The 19,149-nt window shown below is 34.2% G+C and overlaps 1 protein-coding gene across 4 annotated transcripts in view; it reads left to right on the top strand.

Annotated features, from left to right (window-relative positions):
- Window positions 1–3,415: 3,415 nt before the first annotated feature.
- DMD (dystrophin) overlaps window positions 3,416–19,149 on the top strand; it is a gene marked incomplete at its 3' end in the record, with an annotated part of 2,539,585 nt that continues 2,523,851 nt past the window's right edge. For 2 of the 4 annotated variants that reach the window (XM_081277777.1, XM_081277778.1), the window contains exon 1: window positions 3,416–3,625. In XM_081277777.1, the coding sequence (XP_081133903.1) occupies window positions 3,544–3,625 (82 nt within the window). In that variant the 5' untranslated portion in view covers window positions 3,416–3,543. The remainder of the gene's footprint in view (window positions 3,626–19,149) is intronic. The other 2 variants (XM_081277780.1, XM_081277776.1) reach the window with 1 other exon arrangement.

The following is a 19,149-nucleotide window of genomic DNA, read 5'->3' as shown; positions in this document are numbered from 1 at the left end:
GTTTGAGAATGGTGCTGGGAAAACTGGATACCCATATGTAGTAGAATGAAATTTAATCTCTCTCACCCTATACAAAACTCAACTCCAATTGGATCAAAGACCTAGAAACCAGAGCAGCAACCCTGCAAATGCAGAAAATGTAGGCCCAACACTCCAATATGTTGGCTCAGGAACTGAATTCCTTAACAAGATCCCTGAATTAGAAGAACTAAAATCAACAAACAATAAATGGGATGGCATCAAACTAAAAAGTGTCTTCACAGCAAAGGAGACAATCAAGAGTGTGATGAGAGAGCCTACAGAATAGGAGAATATTTTTGCCAAATGCACATCATGTAGAGTGTAAATTTACAAGATCTACAAAAAAACTCAACCTAACATCAAACACAAACTCAAAGCACACAACAAAAGCAAAACAAAAACAAAAACAAACCCAAGTAACCCAAAACTCAATCAATAAATGGGCTAAGGAACTAAACAGACACTTCTCAAAAAAAGAAATACAAATTGTCAACCAATGTATGAAAAAGTGTTGAAAATCTCTAGCAGTTAAATAAATACAAATTAATACTACACTAAGATTTCATCTCACTCTAATCAGAGGGGAAATTATCAAGAATACAAGTAACAATAAATGTTGGTGAGGATGTGGAGAAAAAGGTACACTCATATATTTCTAGTGGGACTGCAAATTGGTGCAACCACTGTGGAAAGCAGTATGGAGATTCCTCAGAAACTTGAAATGGAACTACCATTTTACCTAGTTATCCCACTCCTTGGTATATATGCAAAGGAGTTAAAATCAGCATACTATGGTGATTCAATCCCATCAATGTTTATAGCAGTACTATTCACAATAGCTAAGCTATAGAACCAACCTAGGTGGCCTTCAACAGATGAATGGAGAAAAAACAATGAATGGATAAAGAAATTGTGGTATTTATACACAATGGAATATTATTCAGCCATAAAGAAAAAAATGATTTTGTGACATTTGCCAGTAAATGAATGGATCTGCAGTCTATCATGCTAAGTGAAATAAGCTAATCCCCAAAATCCAAAGGTGGAATGTTTTCATGCATATGTGGAAGCTAACACACAATAAGGGGGATAGAATTAATAGAAATTCAGTAGATTAGACAAAGGGGAATGAAGGTAAGGGAGTGGGGATAGGAAAAGGAAAGGCAGTGGAATAAATCTGACATATCTTTCCTATGTACATATATGAATATACTACATTAATCTTACCATCATATACATCCACAAGACTGGGGTCCTAATTAAAGTAACATATATTACATTCTTGTATAATTATATCAAAATGGATCCGACTGTCATGTATAACTAAAAAGAACCAGTAAAAAAGACCCCCCAAAAGAATCTTCTATAGTTCCATTTCAGAGTCATCATTTATTTGGTTTCATTTTTGCATATTTGGATCTATAACTTATGTGGAGCTTATTTTTGTATACTTTAAGTTGAGGAACTCTAACTTTATTAAAAAAATAACTGTTATACATTCAGTTTCTTAATGACTGAATTAAAATATCATATTTTGTGCATTTACATTGGCTGGATCTGTTTCTAGGTGCTATTCTGATTCACCATTTTGTCTGCTCTGTGCCCATACCACATTCCTTTGATTAGAGTATGTGATAATATAAAATGTCAGAACCAAAGTGATTTTTAAAAAAATTATAGATAATATTTTTCATACTTATTTTTCCCTTAAATAGGAGCTGTGCCATAAGTCTAATTACTTCCTACTTCATGTATTTGTTGGAACTGATGTCTAAAAAACATCTCTTAGGAAACCTAACAGGTTTGCCTGTAAACAACAGATTTTCAAAAGGCATAACCTCTCAGAATGAAGCCAATTGAGGGATATCTATTGGATAATCCACCGTGAGACATTGTAGGTTTATTCTAAGATAATTCTGCAGTTAGGTCTACTAACTTTTTCTTAAAGTACCCAGTAGTGTACAAAAAGTAAATCTTACAATAGAAAACAGGACTGCAAACATATGTTTTTAAACTAAAGCACTATAATGGAGATGGAAGAGATACTGTTACAGCTGTCTTGATGAAGGCCCCAAGTTGACTATTCAGAGGCCCTTTTATCACTATGTGAGAAGCATCAAGTTTGGAAAGAACTTGGGTCAGGCGAGGTAGCACATGCCAGTAATCCCAGTGGCTCAACAGGCTGAGGCAGGAGGATCTCAAGTTCAAAGCCAGCATCAGCAAAACCGAGGAGCTAAGCAACTCAGTGAGACCCTGTCTCTAAATAAAATACAAAACAGGGCCAAAGATGTGGCTCCGTGGAAGAGTGCCCCTGTTTAATCCCTAGTACCAAAAAAAAAAAAAAAAAAAAAAAAAAAAAAAAAAAAAAGATTGCTCTTTGGAATCACCTGGAAGCTTGTAAGAATCCTGATGCCCATGTGAGAGCCTGAAACAATCAATTAGCATCTCTGGGGGTGGAAACCAGGCATTACTGTTTTCCAAACCTCTCCACATGATTCTAATATGTGGCCATATTTGAGAACCAGTGTTATCAAAAAGTATAAGAACCCACTCGGAATGAAAGTGAGAAGAAAATCTTTAGCTATTTTTTGGTGCCTTGCCAAGTTTTTCTTGTAAAGTTAACTTTCCTTCATGAGATGATGCATAAGATTTAAGTTTACTGGGCTACTGCTGGAAGAAGTGTAAGACAAGGTGTGTGTGTGTGTGTGTGTGTGTGTGTGTGTGTGTGTGTAGGGGGGCAGTTAGGATACTAACCAAATAAAAGTTACTTCGAAATTTTTAGAAAATAAAGTCATATGAGCTGTTTATAGTCCAATCTAATTCTAGACTCAGTAGTGGGAGGAAGGGATGGAGGAGGCAAAGTGAATATACACACAGAAAGAAGAGTGGGTAGCTCTTGAGAAAATTGTCTTTAGCCTATATAACTCATGTCTGACCAACGCATTCACCTCAGGATACAAAAATGGGGTATCCACATGTATGTGACCCAGGTAGCTAAAGAGAGTGACCCTCCTCCCCAGTGTAGTCATCTTATAAGTGGCAATGCTAAATCATTCATGACCTCATGTGCTGCTTTTGGCAAGCAGCTCCCTAATTGCTCCTGTTTTTGCATTGATTCTGCGCAGCGTGGAAAAGCGAGTCTCCAACTTGCTTGTGGATTTATTGACCACCGTGTCCCTCCTAAGCTTTCACCTTCCAGGCCTCGCCCACTCTATTTTAGAGCCAGGAGCTGAGAACAGCACCTGTTTCCTCATCTCTAAAGATGGGCTGGGCATTTTGACGGCGCCCTCTTTCAACCCACCCACGCCAAGGTGTCCGTGTTTCTGTGTTTATCAGCTCACTATCCCGCCCCCCGCATCCCTATATCGGTGGCTGAGGGCTTGGGGAGGAGGGAAATCCACCCTCAGACACAGCAGCTCCTCAGAGAGCTACCTGATTTGGAGAGCATCAGGCGGACCACGGGAACCCACCTGCCTCCCAAAGTTTGGGACGTAGGGAAGCCGGGATACGTAACGTGTGGCTATGGCTCTGCGGAGGGGTCTGTTGGAGACCCGGGAAGATGCAGCTGGGGACGGAATCACCGACGTCATCAAGAGCCGCGCCGGTAGGACCCCCGCTGTCTTGCTTTTTAATGTGGGCGTTATACAGCATACCCTGCTACTCTCTGTAGAGGCTGTGTCCTGTAAGTTGGCTCTGGGTTGAGGAAAGTTGTGAGGCGCTGAGAGAAGGAGCAGCAGGGGACTGGCATTGCGCCCCCAAGCGTGGGGAGGGCGGGGAACCACGCAGGGCGAATCTAAGGGAGCAGAGCGGGGGGTGCCGCTCTCAGGAAACGCAGAACCTCAAGTTTTCCTCAGGGGTCAAGTGGATGTGGATGGGAAGAATTTTTTTTTAAGTCATCAGATATCGATTTTATCATGAGATGGTAATTTGTTTTAAATATTAAACACAAACGAATGTCCAGATTGATATAAAAGATGTATAGTGGTAGCCTTAGGCTGGGAGAAATGGCAAGGTGTGAGGAGCACAAGCCATGCCAAGGGTGTGGTTCAGCGCACAGTTGAGAAATCTGAGAAAGTTTTAACTCTGTTCATAGCTGTGCTGAAGGAAAATGTCAGAGGGGTACACAGGAAAGCTTGCATGCCTGAAGCAGAACTACCAAAGTTAAAAATTATAATAGAGCAGTTAGGAGTGAAACATCTAAGGTTTTGGAGCGCTCCCTGGTTTTCTACACAACCCCTTCTCCTTGCCACCGCGCACGTGTAAATATCATTTGTAATAAATCTTCTGGTGCTTGGTAGTCTGGCCTACATATGCAAACGCTTGTAAACCAGGATAGGTCTTTAAAGCTGTAAATGGAAGCAGCTGTTAAGTTTTCCCCAAGGATGAAGTTTCAGCTGTCTGAATCTGCTCCTCTGGCCCTTGCAAATGCACCAAATTGTGGAGAGCAAAATAGCAGATCTCCAGATTTCTTTGTGTACATTGCTGTATGCTGAAGCGAACAGAGATATGAAGTCACTGTCTATTTGTTTTTCTGAAGTGAGGTAACAGGAAAGATCACAGGAGAAAACAAAAATGAGTGAGAGGCACAGGATTTGGGTAAAATACAGACAGGTTTTGAGTTCAGAAGATACTGGAGCAGAATGTCTCCAGAACTTTAGTAAGGTCTTGTAATTATAAGTAGTACAAATTGGTAATGATGATGCCTTAAATCATCAAACAATGATGCCTCTGACAATAAGCCATAATTATTTGAAATATGCAGAAGAATATCTACTGTAAATCTGTTAGAGGATTTTTTTGGAAAAGATATGTCAATATAGAAATGAATTTTACCAACTTATTCTATATGCCATTATGCCAATACCAAACTTGCCAGTGCATAGGGGAGAAAAGGATGCACAAATATCTTCTTAAAACTAGATTCATGTAAGTTTGTGTATTTCAAAAATAGGTAGTTGAGTTCCATCCCTAAAGGTAAATTGAATTTTCTTTGTTACTTTGGATTACATTTTATGCTGCTGTTTAGAATCACTTTAAGCATGTGGTGATTGAATCGTTTTATTTTCATCTATGAAATTAGGCTTTTATTTGAAAAAGAATTCAGCTGGGATAAGGGACAGGCCCAACAGGTTATCAGATTTTCAAATTCTTTATCTTTCCCATAGTTCCATTCCCTTATGGGTTTACAAACCTTTACATATTTGGCATACTTGTTTTGTCATCTCCTGGCATATCTTTAGATGTTCTACTGGCACAGGATAATGCAAAAATATAAATATATTTACTTTGAATATGTAAGTTTCTGGACTTCTACAAAATCAGGATTTTTACTTTATATGTTTCCTTTTTTAAATTTTGTTAATTATGAAGCTACTATTCATAAATACTTTTTGTAGCCAGTTGCTGTGTGTGGCAAAAAGTGCAGTGTGGCTGGGCTAACAGTGATGAGGGAAAAAGAAGACAAAAACATATTATTACACTGCCAATACCTTCTCATTCATTCTCATTGTCACTCTATCATTTTAGAATGTTTCTAGACTCTGAAATATGGAAAGGAAAATTTGAGAGTATGTTACTACAATTCTTTGAAAGATTAAAAAGATAAATTAAAAAATTAAATTTCACAGGTTTATGTTTTAGTGTCACTATTGGAGATTGTTGATTGCATTATAACATTTTTAATAAAACTGAGGAAACAAAGATGATTATGTTATACATTGATATTACAAGTGAATGCTTCACTAGATTGATTTTATACAGTGGACTTGATTCATCATTTGATGAGAAGTCACAGTATAGAACTTCGACTATTATTATTTTTCCCATTACACCATCATATTCTTAACTCATTTCCTCAAGGGCCAATGCTTGTGAGTATGGTTTACATACATGACCTCAGTAATCATAATGTGATTACCACCCATGAGAAGCCCTGTATCTTTGGTGAAAACTGATTAGTTGTTACAAAATTAATACACCAAAATAGATGTTTCAGTCTTTCAGACATACGTTTCAGATATATGAAACATGGTATCTCAGTGTTCAGAAGCATTTCAATACAGTATATTTTCAATGATCTTTTTTTGTTTGTTTGTTTTCATACAGCAAACGTGGGCACTTTATCTCCTATCGATTGGTTATGTTTTCCTGTACTTGAAAATATCCCAGGGTAACATAAAGAGCCTCATGCTGATAATCTTTTTAAATCAGATTTAACCAACCCAGATTGCTCTTATAACATTTTTGTGGTTTGTGTTTATTTGGCATCTCCTGGCCCATCTTTAGATGTTTTACTGGCACAGGATAATGCAAAAATTAGTTAAGTGTACATACAAATTTACATCATGTAATTTTTAACCTGTTGAACATTGAAATAAACTCATGTATTTTTGTCAGAAGAAAATCAGCTAAGAAGTTTTTTTTTTTCTTAAAAATTAATGTAAAGTTTATGGACCTGATCTTAGAGTTTATTATAACAAAGATCTTTCTGGTGATCAATTTTGCCTTGATAGATTCCATATTTTATTCCAAATTTTATCAACTGAAGATCACTATATCAAAAGTTTTGAAGAATTTATTTTGATCAGATATAATAATGAGCCTAATTTAAAGAACAATATACATTAGTCTAATTAACTATTTTAAAATGCACTAGACTGTTTAGTTTTTAAATATTCTTAGTAAGAACAAAAATACAATGTAATTGAACCTGTTTTTTTTTCAGTTTGAGCTAATGCTCTTAAGTTATACCCCTAGAGTATTATACCAATAATAATTAGATATGCTCAGAATAAACCAAATATCAAATTAGAAAAGATAATGGGAATTTTCCAAGGGAAAATGTCAATAAGATATCAGAAGACAATTTGAATAACCATTCTTTCAGAAGTGCCAATTATTTTATTTTAAAATATTTTCTTAGTAGGCCATTTAGATTTTAAATTTTCTAGTAATGAAACTTGTATTTTTCCACCTGAGGAAAAATATATGATCATATCATCTTGAAGGAGTGGGGTAGTTCATTTTGCATGTTTGTATAAAGACCATGTTGGTGCTTAAAAACAAAAATTTGAGAGTTATATTTAAGTTTGTTTTTTTATGTTATCCCATATCTCCTGGATGTTTTTCTCATGATTTTTTTACCAGCCTTTCTGAGTTGGCTAGACTCTTTTCAAGATGATATATTTTGTCTTCATTATCTGACGTTCTGGTTTCTACTTGCTCCACTCTGTTAGTGATACTGTCATTTGAGGTTTTAATTTGGTTTATAGTTTCCTTCATTTCTAGAATTATTGTTTGATTTTTTTATAATCTCTCTTCTGATAAAGATGCTTAACTTCTTCTTTTATCTGTTTATGTAATTCATTTTCAATGTGTTCTTTCACTGTTTGAATTTGCTGTCTCGTATCCTCTTTAAGGTTCCATTCCATCTGTCTAAGGTGTTCCTTGAGTTCTTTATATGACCATTTTTCTGATGACTCTAGGTCCTCCTGTATTTTGCGTTGTTTCAATAGGTGAAGGTTTCTTTTCCATACAATCTTTGCTAAGGAAGTTGTAAGGAATATCTACATAGATAATGGCTAAAAAATATGTTGTACTGTATTTTCGTTTTGCCTTATTTGAGGCAATTTGTCATGACAGTAGTCCTATTGCAAGAACAGTTTGCCCCCAACACTATAGGAATAGAGAATCTTCCATTTTTTTCATTCTGAAATACAGGTAGAGCCATGGATATTTATGGGAGCGAAATATGTTTTCATCCAAGGTATTTAACATTACATCAACATTGTTTTCAAATTTCTGCATTAAATTTTCTCTGATAATGAGTTAAATTTTATTCTTCTAGGAGATACTCAGAAACTATATATATTGAATTAATGAGTACATTTGGCTTAAGACTGAGTACAGCTTCTATGTTTCTACATAAAGTTTTGCAAAAAATATGATGGCTGCTTTCAATTTAATAAATTTAGTTAATTTATCTTGACATTCAGTAATTCTAGACTTTAAGTTCTTCTCTGTAGAAATTCTGTTCTCTATTACAATGAAATTGAAAGGAACATTAAGGCACTTGATAGTTTTGTGGAAATGTAGTTAGTTATTAGGGTATTATCCATAGGTGTGCTGGAGCTCATTAGCATTGGCCCATGAGATCCAATTTTGTGACACTGCTGCTAACTTCACATTCCGTGGCATCTTGTTGATATCTTGAAATTACTATGGTAAGATTATTTACACCACAAATTGGCAAATGCTGCCATTTAGGTTTTTTTTATTTGTTATTGTGTTTTTTCCTTTTTTGAAAGCTAGTTATTAAAAATTTACTAGTACAAAACTGGCAATATTAATGATGGGAGAAGTACAAACTTGAAAAAAACTCATTATGTTGATGTTCTATTTAAATTATGCATGTATTCCAATACAAGTAACAGAATAACCAGCTAATTGTTGCCTCAACAAATTTAACAACAAGAAATCTGGAGGTAGGACTCTTTTTGTCACTGGTTTTACATCTCGGCAATATCAGAGCTGGTGTCCCCATGATTCTTTTGGCCTTTTCCTTCTGACTGCAATTTGATAGCTACATTTGTGTACCCATTTAAGACCAGAAGAAAGCCACTAGCTGCATTTATTCTGGAATCTCTTGAACAGACTGAAGCTTATTTCTCATGGCAAGGGCTGTGTCATGTGTCTTAAATGCAAGGGATGTTGTGATTGTGAATATTTAACTCTTCTAGCCTCTATATGAATTTTGGTAAGGAACAGGATGGGTGAGGAAATGGTATTAAAATGGCCAGTCATCCAAACTTGCTTACTTTGTTTGCTTTAGTGTTGAACTTTGTGTTATGGTAAGGCACAGAGTGCTTCTTAAAATGCCTCACTTGTTGCTGTGTATGCAGTCATAAATTTATGATTGCCTTGTATCATGGATTCTTTTTATTTCCATTAAAACAGCTGAAGCCCATAATGGCACATGAACTTAGATTTAATAGCCCTGACTCGGAGTCCCTAGTGCATGGACATGAAGTCACTCTTTGAATTCTGTCGCTCAGTGAAATCTGACCTGTCTGATGCCTTAAAACTGACACACTATTTTGAGAATTGGCATGATTCACTCTGACAGGAGATCATAACACCAGGCATTCCCAGAGACAATTATAGTATGTACCTCACTGTGAAAGATTTAATGGCTACATTTTAATATATGGAATATGACTGGTATGATCATTTGTAACCACCTTCAGGTTTTCTGTCATCATACTAACTGAAAATTGGTCTAATTGAGAAACAAATTTTAATATAAAATGCTCCATCTACCTACCCTTTCCCAAACGATCCTATTCCCTTTACACCTTTCTGCAATATCATTTGAAGTGCTTAGTATAAACCACGTGTTTACAATTTGTATTATTTAAGGTAAAAGAATCGATTATCATTATACTTGTCCTGAGGAAATGCCTTTCATTTGTCAATCCACCACAAAAATGAGTAGAAAGAGGGAAAAGAAGCTACATACTATTTTGTGACTTGAATGTATTTCAAATGTAATAATTTAACATGCTTGCATTTGGCTTAAAGAAGTTCTGACTCAAAGCAAATAGTAATAAGGATTAAATTCATAGCTCAAGTTTGCTAAACACTAAAGGGAAGGGCTGGGGTTGTGGCTCAGTGGTAGAGTGCTTGCCTAGCATGTGTGAGGCACTGGGTTCCATTCTCAGCACCACATATATGTAAAATGAATAAAATAAAGTTCCATCAACATCTTAAAAAATTTTTAAAAATATTAAAGGGGAACTAAATTTTAATCTGTGAGTATAAAAGTAAGTAGAAGGTTTGGCCTGATAGGTATGTCAGTGAATGTGTGAGATCACATAGTCTGAGTTAAAGGACGCTAAATTAGTTTTTGTGTTTGCATTGATTTGGAGGTTGGAATAACTCTAATGCTCCCAAAATAGTTATCTAACTTGAGCATTATAACTCCTCTATAAGAGAGAGTGTGTGTGTCTGTATATATAAAGCATATACATATATATGCATATATGTGTATATGTATGTATATATATATGTATGTATGTATGTATATATATATATATATATGTATATATATATATCTCCCTGTATATATACGTGTGTGTATGTATGCTTATAAAATTGGATTTGCTTAATTGGTTTATATGATCAGAAGCTGAACAGTCTCACAATGGCTATCTGGAGGCTAGATAGCTGGAGGAATCAGTAGCTGCAACCTTAGAAGAAGGACCAATGATATAGCCCCAGTCCAAGACTGAAGGCCTGGAAACTCCCTGGAGAATCCCTGTCCTCTTAGGAAGAGTGAAGGAGCTGGAGTCTAATGTCTAATGTCTTCAGGTGACTGTTGCAGCAATCTAAGCACCCGATCAAGGCAAATCCAGCTTGCATCTGCCTGGGCTTCCTCTTCCTTCAACCTTTTGTTCCATTCAAGTCCCCAGCCTATTGGGTTGTGCTGCCCATATTCAGGGTTTGTCTCCCTCCTCCATTTGCTGTCCCACATGCCAGTTATTTCTGGAAACACCCTCATCACCACACCCAGAAGTCTCTTAATCTTAGGCAACACAACCGAATGAAGTTGACAATCCAGATTAGCCATCTCAACCACTGAGAGAGAATTTTAGAAAATATGTGTCTCGGCCCCTCCTAAAGAGTTTCTAATTCATTTTATCTGGGGAGTGGCAGCTGGGAACTGAGGGTCTGCCAGGATTTCTGTTGAGCAACTGGTTTTGAGAAACCCTGGAAGCTGAATGTGAATCATCATAAGAACCTTACTTGGTTGCTTACTCTGTGGTGATGATAAAAGTTTCCTGTTCTTCTCATTAAGATATATGAAGAATCATTGGTAGTTCTTAATTGAAGCTGCAGTAATTTATGTTTAAAGAAGTTTGTCCCTCTTCAAGCTTCTCTGAAAATGACACACAATGTCTACTTTGTCTTGTGACAATAGAGAAAAGAGAACTTGTGGGTTAGAAGAACAGAGAAAACCCTGATAGTATAGCCTGATAGTATATAGCCTTATTGCTCATTCATATCTAAGTGTGAAATAATTTAACTCCAGTTTCATTTTTTCTAAAATTCATGTAAAATAACGTGCACTGCTAAAATTGGAATTTTGCTTGGGGTCAGGTGAAAAAAAAGTGTTTTAAGATATAGAGATCAGAAATTCACAGGGAATATTAATTCCACATACTGTTTTGTTTGGCATGCAGAGTGTCAAAAATGGAGAGGCGATTAGAGCAATTACCTTTACTTCTTTAGTGTTCCAGTACTCCCCTTTACATTGGAGCAAACTACAACACAGTCCCATACTACTGCTTCTTTACTCCTTTTTTTTCTTCTTAAACTCAGAAGATATTTTTTGTTTCTCCAGTTTCACATCTTAGAATCAGAATATACACACTTTATCTTAGAGTCATGTTATAGGAGAGCTGGAGAACAGAATTCTGTTGAATTGGAGATTATTTAAGTTAGGATATTAATACTTGTAAAAAGTTTTTTTTTTTTTGTTCTATATAGGGGTCTACCAGTGATCTACATTCCAAACCTTTTTTTAATTTTTTTTTCATTTTGAAAAAGGTAGTTACAATGGAGACAAACCTGGGTTTTAAAAAAATTGTATCATGGTTATCACTATACCTAACAAGGGAGAGACAAGTAGCTATTTCTCTTCTCTTGTATTTATTCTACTCTTTCCTTGATTCATTTCCTAACATTTTAATTTTTATCTTGAACCTCATTGTCACTTCTCTCAAAACTCAAGTTATTGCCATCATACTACAGTACAATTAAATTACAGCAGAAATAGACTTCTTTAGAATGACTTTATTCCTGTGCCACAATTTTGAAGTTAGGCCCATGGGGAAATATGCTCAAAGTTTCATTATGTCAACTTTGGATTCAATTTTTGGATAAATCTTGTGCAAAGTTTTATCCAGTTGTACTTTATTTTATAGCAAAGCTGTTGTATGGTAAAAATCTGTCTTATTTGGCTGGGGTTGTGGCTTAGTGGTTGAACGCTTGTTTAGTATGCATGAGGCAATGGGTTTGATTCTCAGCACCTCATGTAAATAAGTAAATAAAATAAAGGTCCATCAACAGCTAATAAAATATTTTAAAGAGTCTGTCATATTAAAATTAGATTTATGAGGTGATACAAAAACTAGCTGATATGATTATTAGAAATATCCAGGAAAGACATCAATGATATTCTTCTACCTTAGTGGTTCCTGTATTTGAGGGTGCATTAAAATTCTCCAAATGGTTTGCTAAAATACAGATCCCTATACCACCGCCTTAGAGTTTCTAATTCCACACATGTATAGTGGAGTCTGAAAAATTGCATTTTCACATGTTCATACATGCTGCTAATTCTACTTGTCTAAGGACTGCACTTTGAGAAGCACTCTTCTGATATATAAAGGAAGAAATTAGTGAATGATTACTGCTTGGCGAAAACAATTAAGTGATAGGTGGTTCTTTGTTCTAGGAAACAATAAGATTGTACAGAACTATTGGAGATGGAGTTATTCCTACTGATATATGTCCCTGAGAAACTGATGTTTGTTTCCTTAGTCTTTTCTGGCTTCATACCTATCCATACTTTAAAAAGAAAAGGCCAGAAGAATTGAAATGACTGAAGACATCTGTAGACAGTGTTCTTGTTTATTAAAACTGTATCATGTATTATATGCATTCTTTGTATTTCTTTTCCATTTAAATTACTATTTAACTTAACTGCAATCAGTTTTATATGGAAGGTGTGTGTGGTTCATATCAAAGATGAACATGTGATGTTACAGATGGCTCAAATTCTTGGTTGTGCTGTGTCATACTGTTTTCCCTTGCTATTCTCCTCTTTTAGCAGTGTGGCATCCTGTTCTCACCAACGACCCTTAGCTCGAAGGCCCCAAACATTCACTTAGCCCCCAAATGCAGATAACTATAGAATATATGTTTAACAATTCCTAAGTTCCTTGAAAGAAATAGCACCTGTCAAAATTATTTGATTATTTCAACTGATGTTTTACTATCCACCATATATCAAATCCGTCTTCTTTGTTATAAAATTGTCCTTTACTATTAAATTTGAATAGTGTTTTCCAAATCGTACTCAAGGAACATTCATTCTGTAGGCTTTTAATACTGTTTAATGAACAAATAAGTTTGCATGAGCTAAATTTAACAAAATTATGCATCATTTCTGAGAAATTTTATTGTAATAATATACATGAAATAAACTATAAGAATGGAATGTTACAAACTAATTTTAATCATGTAAACTATGTTTTTGAGAATTTTTTTCTTTTTTCTTTTTCACAAATTAATGTTTTGTGGAATCTGATTTAGAAATTATAAAGTATAGGTATGTGTGAATTAGAATATATCAACCCATTGATTTTGTTGTTGTTGTTTATTCTAGCTGATTCGCTATCCTGATTGAAATACACTTGCCTTTAATACTGGTCAATCTTTTTTCTAACAAGTTATGTGGCCTTAGTGAAGAAAATCATCCCAGTTTTATAAGGGCCATTCTGGTTCTTGTGAGCATTTTTATAATGATTTTCATATTCTGTTTTATAAAACTTTGACAGAATTAAACCAGAAATAAAAATCATATAAGTAATCCCAACCTAAACCATTAAGAATGTGATGTGGGGCTGGGGATGTGGCTCAAGGGGTACCGTGATCGCCTGGCATGCGTGGGGCGCTGGGTTCAATCCTCAGCACCACATAAAAATAAAATAAAGATATTGTGTCCGCCGAAAACTGAAAAATGAATATTAAAAAATTCCCCCTCTCTCTCTCTCTAAAAAAAAAGAGAATATGATGTGTGTGCATACATTTATATATTTGCACATATGTTCATGAAGACACAAGATATAACAGTTTAATACTATCTGTACACATTCTAAAAACAATAAGTGGGGCTGGGATTGTGGCTCAGTGGTGGAACGCTTGCCTAGCACGGGCGGGACCCGGGTTCCATCCTCAGCACCACATAAAAATAAAGGCATTGTGTTGTGTCCATCTACACCTAAAATATTAAAAGAAGTGGTTTTATTTATCATATATCTAATAACAGAGACACATGTGAAAATAAACATGCAGTGCCTGCTATTTTCTTTTTTTTCAAATGAATCAATCTTTTATTTTTTTTCAAAATTAGAAAAAAAACTGGCCATATTTTTCTATTGGTGCATTATAATTATACATAAATATACATTATGTCATGTTTGTACAGGCAAATAACTAGATCAGTCCTCTCTAACCCAGTACCTTTGTTTTTTCTACCCTCTTCCCTCCTCCTTATTCTCATGCTCTACTGTGCTGCACTCCCTTCCATTATTATTATTATTATTATTATTATTATTTCCAATATTGCATTATAATTCATTATATCATATAGTTAATATATTTCAGTTATTTAATTATTATCATATATATGATTTATTTTTTAAATGTATGTATAACAGCGGAATGCATTACAATTTTTATTACATACATAGAGCTCAATTTTTCATCTCTGGATGTATACATAGTATACTCACTCCAGTTCATGTCCTCATACATGTACTTAGTGCCTCCTATTTTCTGACTTGATTATTTTAAACATCGATAAAATATAACTATATTATCACTTTATTAAATGTTCTTAATAATGTCTCAGATGTAGGTGTCATATTAGAATCACAAACATGAGATCAAGAAAGGGCTATCTATGTGTACAATCTTTGAAACTACCTTGCAGTAAATATCATGAGACCAGTTGGGGGTGAGTTCTAACATCCACCTACAAAACATGTTTTTTCTTTCATTAAATATCATGTAAATGTAGTGTTTTCTAGCCTGACTTGGTTACCTAACTATGTATGTAAATTAAATCTTATTGAACATTAATTTTTGTATTCTAAAAGGAAGATCAACAAGGACTGGATTGATTACTGGTTAGTTAGAGATGCATAGAAGGAAACATTTAAATAGATCTAAAATACTGCACAAATTAAACTTTTGGGTAAGTAAATGTCATGGCATGTAACAATAGAAAGAATTTAAGGGAGAAGAGTCTAAATCTTCTAGTATTATTGAACAAATGTATGTAATTGGAGTAAACACTGAATGAGGGTGCATATGCACTAGTGCATGAGATAAACTGGTAGAAAAGATTGCTCTGTGGAAACAGGCAACCATAGAATTTATCAAGTGATTTGAACTGGAGGGTGTTGTTGTCATCACACAGATTTTAATAATATAGTCATGAATGTGAGGTTATACCTGGCAATGGGAAAACGAAACAAAGGATCTTCTATAATCAAATTGATAACTTATTCCTGATAATAACCTTATTAAATCTTTTTTCCTGCCTATATATCATGATAGTAAATAGAGATTTCTTTTGAAATGAGGAAGCAGGGTTGACAATATCTGGCTTGGCCTAAGTCACACATTATATAAAATATAATATTTAACATATTAATCACCATAAAATCTCTAAATGTATTTTCTCTCTTCAATTGAGACATAGCTAATTACCAAGGTCATGTAAAGAGTTTTGGAAATGGGCTGATTTTGAGTCACAAATGGAAATTTTGTGTAAGGAATTAACACCATGGGAAAATATATTATTGATTATAGGTAGTCAAAAGTGAGAAATGCTTATTTTTCCATTTATAAAGAAATAAATGTTTTATAATGGACTAGTTCTTATTTACTGTAACATTTTAATTCAGTTAAATTTGGTTTAGAATAATGGTTGTTTCAGTTATTTCTTAAAAATTTATGTGAAAATTCTAGTTGTAAAATTCTGCTCATTGAATCAAAACAATGCCAGTATCTTTTAAAGAATATTGATGGATATTTGAGCAAAGGAAGTCAAAAAGAAATTAAAATTTGTGTATTGGATTGAATTTGAGTTAGATATGGAAAGATAAACCACTGCATCATAATATACAGAAATCATGCTTTTATTTACTGTTTATTTCTGTTCGTAAGCACCAAACATTAATGAAACTGCCTTTGGTTGTAGTAATTATTTTCAGACATAAATGATTGTTTCCAATTTCTTTTCTTGCTCTTTCCTCCAGTTTTTCATCTCTTGTAAAATTAGGCAATGTTTACATTAAAACCGATGAAGAAATTCAAGATATCCATGGGAATTCTAAGAAAAGTAAAAAAAAAAAAAAAGTAACAGAGCCTCTAGGTTATAATTAAATGAGAATGTTCTATGAAAATAATAATTACTTCTAGCTAAAATTTTGCCAGTGTTTATTAAATATATAAATAAATTAAGATTTGATGAGACTCCTTTGAAATATTCTCCTAAATGATGCTGAGTTATCTATTAAATCAATGCTTAGTTTTGGCAGCTTACTAAATTGTGGTAGAGACTTTTGTCTATCAAGGCTAATTTTTGAAGATGAACTAAATTTTCATTTGTTTTGTTTTCACTTAAGCCTTGGGTTGCATAGTAAATTGTCAATTAAATCACATACTCATACTTTTACAAGCTTCTGTTTAGACATGAGAGTTGGTATACAAAATAAACTGATAAATCCCCATTTATATGAATTAACTAGAGAACCAAAGTTACCTCCTAATTGACACCAACTCCCCACAAAAATGCAGTCTCTCCAATTATCACTTGATAAAAAATCAGTCTTGTATATTTCTCTTCTGTTCTGAAATATAATTATCCTATCCCTGATTCCCATGCTTTCTTTTTCTCCATCCTATTCCTTTCACATACTTAATACTATCCTAAAATCTCAGTAATATACTGTTGGAGTGTTCTTAGAGTGATAGTGGAATTTGATTTAATAGGATTTCATATATAGAAAAGTAGAACGGCATGGTATTAAAACCAAGATTACACAAAGGCTTTCAATGATCAATTATTGGATATGCATTGTCTGCCTCTAACCAACTGAGAAAAAGAGAGTTTCAACATGATGTAGAAGTACCTCCAAACTAAGAATCTGATGACCTATCATGTCTTTGTTTTAAATTTATTGTGTTGTTACCTAACTGGTTGATTTTAGGCAATATCAGAACCATGACATCCTTCTTTAAAAAATAGCCTTATTGATGTATAATTGATACACAAAAAAATGACACATTTAATCTATACATTTTAACAAGCTTGGATATGCATATGCCAATGATACCATTACCACAAAAAAGGAACTAAAATCACCTCCAAAGGTCTCCTTGCATTTTTAAGATTTTTGGTTTTCAAGTATGAATACTTAAAATGAGATCATCATATTAACATATTAACTTGCACAGTTCATTATTGTTAACTATAGGCACTGCATTGTATAGCAGATTTCTTGATCTTATTCATCTTGCATAACAGAAACTTAATTCACATTTCCCCCTCCCTGAGTCTCTGGCAACTCTCATTCTTTGCTTCTATGAACATGACTATTTAAAATACTTTATATCAGAAGACTCAGCAGTATTTTTGTCCTTCTGTGACTTATTTTACTTAGCATAATGGTCCAAAATATCATTCACGTTGTCACAAATAGCAGGGATTCTTTCTTTACAAAGGCTGAAAAATACTCCATTGTGTACATGTTACCACATTTTCTTTCCTCATCCATCTGTTGATGGACATTTAAGTTTCTTACAAGTCTTGACCATGTTAAATAATACTATGATGAACATGGGAGTTCAGATAGCTATCTGAGTTTCTGACTTCAATTCCTTTGGATAAATACCCGGAACTGGGATTACTGGATCGAATGGTAATTTTATTTTTTAATTTTCTGAGGAACCTCTGTACTGTTTTCCCTAGTGTCTAAACCATAATGCATTTCCAATAATAGTGTATAAGTGTTCCAGTTTTTAATTTCTCCACACTCTCACCAACACTTTTCCTTTTCCTTGTATGTATGTTGGGGGTGGGGTGTAAGCCCATCCTAACAGGTGCAAGGTGATATCCTATTGGGATTTTTTGATTTGCACTTACCTGATAGTGATATTGAGGACATTTGTATACACCTGTTGACCACTTGTATGCCCTTCTGTAGAAATATCACTTGTCCATTTTAAAAATTAGGTTGTTTTCCTCAATTCTAAATGAATTGTATGCCTAATTAAATATATCGTTTAGGAACTTGGGTGTGATATATGTATACAAGGAAATGGAAAGAGAAGGACAAAAAATAATCATGTAAGTCTTCATGAAAAGGAAATGAGAAATGTCAGTGTGGGTAAAGAACAACCTATAGCATAATATAATAGTGAAATGGGGTACAAATCAATGTACAATTTTTTGGTTGGTTTTGAAAGAGTTAATTTAAAGATGAAGCACTGCCTTCCTGAATTAGTTCAAAATGTAGTTTGTGGAACAAAGGTGGAAACCCAGATTAAGTCGAATTTGTCCTATAAAAAGAAAAATTATTTTGTCACTCAAAGAGTTCTTATATTTTTAGCTTAATAAGATTTGTTAATATTTACATATGTGCTCATATATAGAGACACATTTATTTAGGAAGTGTTGTCCAAAATCTTTAGGCATATGAATATATATTTAATTTATGCCCACATTTTACATGATTTTCAGAATACTTCCAAGCTGTATCATTTAAAGAAAGGTTAATAATAGATAACTATAGTTTGCCCTATAGAATCTGGAAAATACAAATGAATTTCACCTGTCTCACTTTGACAATTTTTTTTTCCATTTTGGGCAAAAACAAAAACAGAAGACAACCATGAAAGGACTTAGGAAACCTCTTATTTTGAGCAAAGTAAACTAAATATGGTAAATGTGTGATGCACTGTCTAGATTTCTCTTCATAGAAGGACATTTTATACAAATAGATGGATTTACTGTTGGTAGATAACATCCAATTGTTAGCCTTTCAGGCATTGCCTTAATTGAAGAAAAATGCTTTGGATTATGCCATTTTCCTGGGTTGATCTCATTCATAGACTGATAAATGAGGGCATGAAATCAACCCTTTATCTCAAAAGAAAATGAGTCTACTCTATAGGACCCTTCTAGCTCCAGAACCTCTCATAGATTTGACAAAATTTTCTGTTTGGCTAATGGTACTGTGGACTTTTCTTTACACACTGTTCATTTCTTCT

Source organism: Spermophilus citellus, assembly GCF_964194105.1.
Source record: "Spermophilus citellus genome assembly, chromosome: X".
In the NCBI taxonomy this organism is placed as follows: domain Eukaryota; kingdom Metazoa; phylum Chordata; class Mammalia; order Rodentia; family Sciuridae; genus Spermophilus; species Spermophilus citellus.
This window is presented reverse-complemented; position numbering and strand designations above follow the sequence as displayed.